The sequence below is a fragment of the Cryptomeria japonica genome, chromosome 8, assembly GCF_030272615.1.
Source record: "Cryptomeria japonica chromosome 8, Sugi_1.0, whole genome shotgun sequence".
Taxonomy (NCBI): Eukaryota; Viridiplantae; Streptophyta; class Pinopsida; order Cupressales; family Cupressaceae; genus Cryptomeria; species Cryptomeria japonica.
The window spans coordinates 58,399,092-58,408,576 of NC_081412.1; the positions used below are offsets into that span (position 1 = coordinate 58,399,092).

The 9,485-nt window shown below is 31.2% G+C and overlaps 1 protein-coding gene across 1 annotated transcript; it reads left to right on the forward strand.

Moving 5' to 3' along the window:
- Positions 1-2,280: 2,280 nt before the first annotated feature.
- On the forward strand, positions 2,281-5,317 carry LOC131042076 (NAC domain-containing protein 74). The gene is made up of 5 exons (XM_057975379.1): positions 2,281-2,391; positions 2,477-2,819; positions 3,334-3,611; positions 3,902-4,195; positions 4,761-5,317. Exons 2-5 carry the CDS (start codon positions 2,663-2,665, stop codon positions 5,139-5,141), a joined length of 1,110 nt encoding a protein of 369 aa, XP_057831362.1. The 5' UTR covers positions 2,281-2,391; positions 2,477-2,662; the 3' UTR covers positions 5,142-5,317.
- The last annotated feature ends 4,168 nt before the right edge of the window (positions 5,318-9,485 follow it).

Here is a 9,485-nt window from a genome sequence, read left to right on the forward strand (position 1 = left end):
TTAAACCTTTTATATATTAATGACCTTTAATCAAATAAATTTTTGGTGTTTGTAGAAGTCATCCATGCATTTCTATAGAAGTCACTTTCTTATGTTTAAACCTACAAATAAAAAAATATTTTTTGAGAAGCAACTCATTGATACATTTATGGTCATGGGAAATAGTTGAGGTTCTCTCAATTTTATTGAAGTTTTGTTAATTGATTCAACAAAGTTTTAACATGTTCAAAGACAAAAAAATAGTATATACAATAGGTGCATAATTAGCTATAAATGATATAGTGATAATAATAGATGGATATTTGATGCAATAGGTGAAATGTAAAGAATACATTTGTTGTACATAAGCACAATCTAATGGGTTCACTTTTAGTGGAAGTGTCATTTTTCAGCTCTACAATTGGTACCCATTCATTTTCTAGAATGAGTACCCATTTTAAAGTGGGTACTCATTCCAAAAAGTTTCAAATTCACAACTCATATTTCTTATCTGGTTCCAAGCTTGAAAAATGCATGGTTACCCAACTCTTAGCCTTGGACATACAAGTACAAGGCCATGTTACCAATACGAGGAAAAAGTGACTTTAGCAATATGGTTGATAATTTATTTCAATTTTTTTTGTGACATTAAAATATATTATAGATGATGATGTCTAGTTTTCAAATGTGTTAATTTTTAGCAATTCAAGACATTTTTCTATTTTATTAATTAATTCCTTAGTAAATTGATCCATAAACATGGAATGCCAATTATAAGTATTTTCTTAATAACTTTTCATTTTAAAATAAAAATAAAAATTAATCAATCTACAAATCATTCTTTACACAATTAAAAAAATAAAATCATTTTATAATTAGTTTAGCTCAAATTATATTTGTTGTGCACAAGGGTTTTCAAAAATAACAATTAGGACCAATAGAAAATTAATTAAAAAGAATATTTAAAAAATCTTCATCAAAATTCATTATAATACACATCATTTTCAATAGGAATTAGAAAAATACTTTTATTTAGGTAAAATTATTCTTGTGCATATGATCCAAAGATGCAACTTTAAAAATATGATTTTGAACGTCCCATACAAAATCAACTTGTACCATCCGTGTATTAGAATAAATTATGTATTTAAAAATTAGACTCAAAATCTTACATTTCATATTACATGACTTTCTTATGATTCTCTATGTAATTGTTTCACATTTTTATTCCAACTATGACAAACTTTGATCTTTAGGAAAAATACTTCCATATTTTGGCTAAAAAGTGGACCCAACTTCTTGCACTCACTCTATAGAAAAACTGCAAGAATTAGGATTTTAATATTTTTTGATGTAAAACTTAATAAAATTATGATGACTAATGAAATGACAAGGCTATGCTAGAGAAGTTGGCTCTAATTTATTTTATTACATAATGGAGGGTGATGATTTCTTATCTCTTACGATTAATATAGTTCTCTAAGGCATGATTTTCTTTCATTAATCATAAGGGTATAATTAAAATTTTTTGACATGAGATTGAATTAGATTGAATTATCTTAAGGCCATAAGAAAATTGAATTTAAATTGAGAGTGTCAAAGCTAACATAATTGTCATACACATTTGTAATCAACATCAATTCATATCTAGTAAACATAATAGAAAAATAACAAAATACCTATTTAAATGTAATACATTATCACCCATCAATCATATGCTTTCAACAGTTTTTAAAACTACATTAATTTTTTTTACTATAAAGAAATATAATATTTTTTACAATCTAGTTATTGAACTAAAAGAAAAGCTTAGAAAATAAAATAACATGCTTGAATCTAAGTCATGGTGAAAATGTTAAAAGTTCATGTAACTTTGTCTCATCTTACCCTTGTGATTAGACTTTTCTCTAATACAGCTATTTTATTCAACTACTTTCAACACTTGATTATTATAAATTAATTTAATTGCTTTGTTCAATATAAAATTATATTCCAAAAAACTATTTAGTTACATCATGCAAATAGAAAGGCCCATACAAAGTATTCTATGGTAAGGGGAACTCTAGGATACCACAGGTAATCCCTAAAGTTTGAGGGGACGAACTCTTGAGCTCTACACTACCCAATACAGCTACTACGTTAAAGCTTTTTATCGGGCCGCCATTTGAGCACCGCGTAACATCGTTTTCAGTTGGAGCATAAAGGCGGCTGTGTTTGTACTTTAATCACATTCCTCCAATCTTTGTCCAGACGCTTCCTCACAAAAAAGAATAAGATGCAGCGCAGACGCTCAAAACTTTTACCTGCTCAACGCATTCTCTTACAATCCGTAAGTCGGTTCAAGTGCAGGTCATCTCCGTTCTGTATATACGTGCAATTCTCACATACAGCCTGTTTTTATCAAGGCTATAGGTAAGCAATTCATTTCGTTTGCTTCAAAATTTGTAAAGAATGCCAACCTCCTGAGCTTGTTTAATGTTGTCTGTTTTCTTCGCAGGCATAAAAGAAGAGAGAGCAGGGTTTCTAGTTTTTTTCAGGAGCAAATTGGCTGGATAAGGAGATAGGTCGAAGTTTTTGGGAAGATCCGGTCGCGATTTGGCCAGATTAGCTCCATAATTTAGAAGTTGTGTGGTTTATCTTTTTTGTGTTGTTAGGGTAAGAACATAGTTTTTTTGTTAGCTCCATGGCGCCGACAACATTGCCTCCAGGCTTCAGGTTTCATCCCACTGATGATGAATTGGTTGCTTATTATTTGAAAAGAAAAATTCATGGCGAGAAAATCGAACTTGAGGTTATTCCTGAGGTTGATCTTTACAAATGCGAGCCCTGGGACTTACCTGGTAAGACAAATATTTTCTCTCTGTTTTTCTCAATTACCAAGGATTCGAACCTCCGACCTTGGCCCTATTCATATTTTGCATGAGATTTTTAGCCAATTTTTAATGAACTTAAGTTATATCAACTTCACGATCACACTCTATAGATGCTGAGATGATTAACCTTATTTGTTTGTGGTTCTATATTTAGCATGTAAAAATTGCAGCGTTTTATTAGTTTCTATTTGAGAGATTAGATATCATAGTCCATTGTGATTCATATCATTTGTTTCTGATTTCAATTGTGTAAAATTTGTTTTTTATTTTTCATGATAAATCTCATAGAACTTATTAGGAGTTATAATTCATAGTTGGAGCTTATTATAATAGGCCGTTTGGTGATGTTCCAAATTTCGGATCTCGTAAAGCTAGCGAGATTTTGTATTAAATCTTCAGAGCAAAGTAAGATATAACTATAGATTAAGAGTTTAACGGGTTTTTTTCCTTGGAAATGAATGTTCTTTGTTGAAATTTGCAGAGAAATCTTTCCTTCCAGGGAGAGATCTGGAATGGTACTTTTTCAGTCCAAGGGACAGGAAGTATCCAAATGGCTCAAGAACTAACCGAGCTACAGAAGCAGGCTATTGGAAGGCTACGGGAAAGGACCGCAAGGTTAGCTCTCATATGCGCTCCATTGGAATGAAGAAGACTCTGGTGTTTTACAGAGGACGTGCTCCTCGTGGGTCTCGAACCAATTGGGTTATGCATGAATATCGTCTTGAAGAGAAGGAATGCCTGGGCTCAGCTTGTTTGCAGGTTCGAATCCCTTCCCTTACAATTTTTGTACACATAAATATATTCTAATGCCTAATTAGGAGCTAAGATCTGTGGCCCAAGGTTATATTTTGTTTTTTCAAAGCTCCACATGACGTAGTCAAAACTTCAAATCATTGAGAACATAAACATTACCATTCTATTTATGGTATGGTTGATGGGAATCGTTCTTTTTAAGGATTGAACAGTGAATAAACTTAAAAAAATGGTAAATAGTTATATAAATTGGAATCTATATCGTTATTTTTTTCTTATTACGATGTGAAATGTAGGATGCTTATTCTCTCTGTCGAGTCTTCAAGAAAAGCGGACCACGACCCAAATATGGAGAGCCGTATGAAGATACTGACAATTTGTTTCATGACAAGATGCCTGCATTGACTGAAGGTTTATCACCAGTAAAAATGGAAGATAACGGCCAAGCAAATTCAATAATGTCATCGGAAGCGTCTGGAGTGATGAGTGTCAATACAGCTACAAACAGATGGTCAAACTTCGTGCCTGATGAAGCTCATAGCTGCAACGTTTACCACTCATCTAATGAGTCTACTAGCTGCCATGCCAAGGTACAATGTTTTAGATTTTTTCAATGTACATTTTAAGTTTTGATGTGTTTAGATGATTTATTGAAAATTACATTCATTTATTTTTATAGAATTCATTTATTAGTGTAATTGAAAATGATTCATTTAAATGAATAAAAATTTGAAATATGTTGTTGAAACTAAAATCTTTAATACCCATTTTTCAATTTCCTATTTTACATTACAATGTTGAAAGAAATACAAAACTGAAACACAAAAAAATTGTTCTATTGATTAAAGAGATTAAAAGAATTTCTTGTTCGAATAATCAAAGATGAGATTAACTGATAATAAGTCAATTACGATTGTCTTATTATATAGAGATCTTAGATACATCCAAAGACTTCTACAAACTTATCATTAAAAACTTGCATTATTAGAAATAAAGCCAAAAAAAAAACTATACACGAGAGATGAATTACTAAATATTCCAATAGATGTTGTATACCCTTGATCCAGTAATTTTCTATGGCCAGACAGTTATATTCTTTGGAAATCTCAGAGCTTTGATTACTGAAATGCTTTTTTCTCTTGTTTGGTTGGACAGGTTGAGGGGAATCGTGAATTCGAGGGTCTAACTCCTTCCGAGTCGAGAATGCTTGCTAGATATTTCGAGCAAATCAATTCATCACCTGTCGAAGACTCGGACATTGTAGAACAAATTTACCAAGAAGCAAAGGCTTCTCAGCGAAATAACTATTCAAACCAACTTGATAATTTCCACTCTGGAAGAGGCTTCGATAGTCAGCAAGAGAAACCAAATGCTGAAGGACAAGAAGAAGAAGACAGTTCCTTTGCAATGCATAACCAAGGTTTCCAAGACTATAATCTGGGAGGTCTGTTAGACATGCAAGAACAGCCTCTCTTCTTTAATAGTTATATGATGCGGCAGAATTCAGACACAGAGGTGAGGTTTTCAAGTGCATGAATGAATCAGACCCAGTGGTTAAATAAGTCTTAAGGGCTATAAACTTTGTGCCAAGCTCAGAATTCAATGTTTGTTTAGATGGGAATTCAAACTTTTCGAATGTGTACAATCTGTTCATCCAACATGCTTTGTTGCATCAGCAAAAGTTATATGGAATAATTCCTTCTTCTTCTTTATTAATTCTTTAATGATATCTAGATCTAGTTAACTAAGTAATAAACATGCATGACATATACGCTATCATCATTTTGCTCTTTAACGTCTGAAGCAAAGAATGTAGAATGTACAGTTTATTTCTAAACGGCTTAAAGATTCCTTGCCAGAACCTTTTGAACAGTAACCAGCTAACTGCAGAAGGTAAATATAGATATATATTCTTTTGGTTGGGGATTGCTGCACTTTTTCAGAGTAGAATAATATTTATCGACATCCTTATGGGATACATGTGGAATCATCAGAATAGAGTGTTTTAGAATAGTTCATGTAACATTTTTACGGTTAAGATACCAAATATCCTTCGGAGAAAACCAAGTTCTAATTGTTTAAGGAAACGATCTACTTAAATATCAATCAAACAGTGAATAACAGCTTACAAGATCTCAGAAGCCCATCTGAAAAACTGAAACGTTTGGAAATGTATCATGATTAGGTAAGAAATGGGGATATCGTGGATCCTACGTGTCAAAGGCATGCACCCAATTCTAGGCCATATATGTGTTTTTTTAAGGATAGAGAGATATATTACCTGGCAGACAAACTGTGCCATACCTGAACTAAAATAATAGTGCTGAATAGATTGTATCACCCTAGAATTAAATTATTGTTTATACCAGTGAGAGTAATCTTGTGGGCATGATTAATTTGGCCAAGAATCTTTGAACACATTACAAAATTTAGAATTGAGATTTTAAAATTTAAGATACCATGTCCCACTTGTCACACATTTAATCTCTTCTCCGACCTAATGATCTGCTGTAGCTATATAAAAGACACCAAAACCATTAGATAATTCCAAATAAAGTTATTGAAGCTAAGTTTACAGTCTTTGAATACAGATTCTTATTACTTATTTATGGCTTGGCGAAACGTCTTTGCCTTTCGATAAAAGGATCGTAAGGGTATCGAGAAATGTGAAGCTAGATTATAGCATGGGTGCCTTCCCATTTAGTAGTGTTCTTTATTTAACTCTAAAGTAAGAATTTGAGGTTGGCCAGTTGAGATCTTGCTCAATTGCATTGAAAATGATGATGGAGAGGAATGTGGGACTTGAAATCATTATTTGAAGGACAAAAAGTTTACCAATTTAAGGGACAAACTTCGAGCGAGGGAGGCAGCCTGGGTTGGACAGGAGATAAAACTGCACTTGTATATTTTTATAGCTCCTTCCTGTCATTATCGTTGGAGGTACTTTTACTAATATATCTGTCCTTTAAGAACAAATTTGGCCCCGGATTCAATCGTGTAAGTTGAGTGCTCGGTTTTCTCATAGCCAAAGAATTCATAGGATTCTCCGCAAGAGAAAACAATGAGTTTGTGGAATGTCCCATGACATATGCTTCTGTACTACCACAGAATCGTTGAGGCTGATTCATTACCTTTGGATGATGCCTCTCTTGAATTACTTTAGATTCTTGAACTTTGTTTTGTTTGTATTTATAGGATTTTTTATGTCATTATTCAGTTCCTAGCTAGATTATAAACACAAAGTTATCAATGGAGTTAGTTCAGGATGCTAATTTTCTTTGTTAGGTATGAGTTGTGTATGTTAGCACATTGTATTATTATAAAGGTTTTTTAATATTATCTTGATGTGATCTATTTTTCTTATAAATCTAATAAAATAATGAAATCTAATTATAATATTTATAAATGATTGTTATAAGTAGATTAGTTGGAAAAAGTTTAGATGTCTATATAATTTGTTTTGATAGAAAATTCACTTTGATGTTGACTAGTTAGGATGTTGTAAAAGAAAGCTTATAACTAGAATTTAAATGCGAATCATTTACCATGAATTTCTATTATTCCATGTAGTGATTTCTACTAATGTGTATTGATCACATTGTACAATTTGATTCAGATTGTATCACACTATGCAATGATTCAAATAGCGTGACATGGTCCTATGTTGATGCAAACATTTTGATCTTATTTACCTTTGTTTTATGTACATGGTTATAATTAGAAATGAACAATGGCTAGGAGTCACTCTAGATAAATGTATATGAAGCCAAATACAATAGAAGAAGATATTTTAGTGACACAATGAGTTGGAAGAAAGGCAAAAAGAAAAAGGGAGTTTGAGATTGAAATAAAGATAGCTTACTAAAAGCATAGATACTTCAAGACAATACATAACAATGTCTCACCTACTAACACCAACCAAATTACTAAAGAATCATCTAGACCCTAGTTAGATAAACATTAGTACGAACAACTCTTTCCTTTTCACCAATCATCAAAGAACACCATATTCAAAAGAGGGCAATGTGAATATGTTCATCATTTCTAAGAGGCGCTTAGTATGTTATACACAAAGATTATTCACCACCATATTTAGTTCAACTTAGAAATTTATAACATCTTTCAACTAATGTTAGATTATAAAAACCTTCTTATTAAAGACACCTAGCTCACCCCATGAAGCCTAGAGAAGGCTTCATATTATACTGGGAGACTCCATTGAGAACACCATCTTAAACTAATAGTCCTACATTACAATACCAAATAATTGGGTCATGTACATTTGTGTCAAGCTTTAGCAAGAATTCCTCCATAATGGATTCTTGGGAATAAGAAACACTAGTATCTTTTGCATCCAATAAATTGAAATTGGATTTAGTATGAAAATGGAACTAATCTAGAGGAATTAAGGATAATAGTTAAACAAACATTAATATTGAAGCCTTGATAATATGGATCTTTACCCTAAAATATCTCTTGTGATCCTCATGAGACTTCTAAATAATACGATAATAGCAAACCCCCCCCCAAAAAAAAAACTTATGTAAGAAAGGGAGGAATTGTTTTTTGGTCTAGTTATTCCAATGAAAAAAGTAAAAGTTAAGAACAAATAATCTTGAAATTGAATTATTCTCACACATGAAAGAACATAAAATTCACATATCATACCAACATTGTGATCCCTAATAAATGGTAATGATCTTACAAACTCTTAAAAAAATGAGCTACCACACAAACTAAAAAGGGAAAACCACATTCCAAGGAATGAATTAACTTCCATAGAAAAATGATGCAACAAAAAATAAGAGCATCCAAATCTAATTTAATTGTTAAAGGAACACATAAGCATAGGAGAAGTGATTTCAAAAGATTGAAATGACTCCAATCTTTTTCATGAATAACTTGGTCATTGATTTAGGGAACATTATAAAAATTAATTATATGATTTTAGATATTTAAATTCAAGCTTTAATTAAAGTTTCTTTAAATGATAAGAATAAAATAAGTAGAATTTAAAATAAAAAGCACATATGTTTAGTATGAAGTATTTTGATTTGTAAGTAACTAAATGCATATTTAATTTTTTCATTTAAACTTGTAGTAAACTTAATGTGATTATAATTTATAAATTATTTATAATATGATTTTTTTTTTTTTTTTAGACATGAAACTATCACCCTAGAAAGAGAGTACAATGTAAATATTTATTTCATGTTGATAACAACATCAATAATCCTCTACATGGTATTTGGGTTATTAATAATATTTCATATAGAGTATATATTTTTGGATATATAATTAGCATGATCTATAGTTTAGTTTCCTCTTCATTAATAGGAAATAAGGGAAAAAGTGTTATGTGAGTTTATAAACACAAATATGGATGATTCCATGTAAATATTGTATTTTCTATGGGCAACAATGGACACTTAATAAATATTAGATCTTTAACATGTGAAGTGAGTTAGTAGAATTATAAAAACTAGCAAAATAATGATGAAAAATTCTTGTGACTCATTTTTTAGATTTAGTTTATATTTTGATTGATGGTTTTGTTGGTGTGAATAAGAACATATCCTAAGTAATTCTTGGTTAGCAATTATTCACACATGTTAAGTTTACTTAAGATAGCTTAGTTGTCACATGAAACTCTCATTTAATATTGTTCAGGCAATATTAGTTTCATAATGCATCATACATTTAATTTTTTATCAAGGGTAGTCGTAACTACCTCATCATCTCTTGCCTATTTAAGAAATACATTTTTACATTTGTAAATCATCTCAGTAATATCATTTATCATTTCTTGGTGAAATATATCTATCTTTCCTTTTGTGGAAGTTGCTTGTAGTCATGATCCTAGCTTGGGAGGTTGCAAAC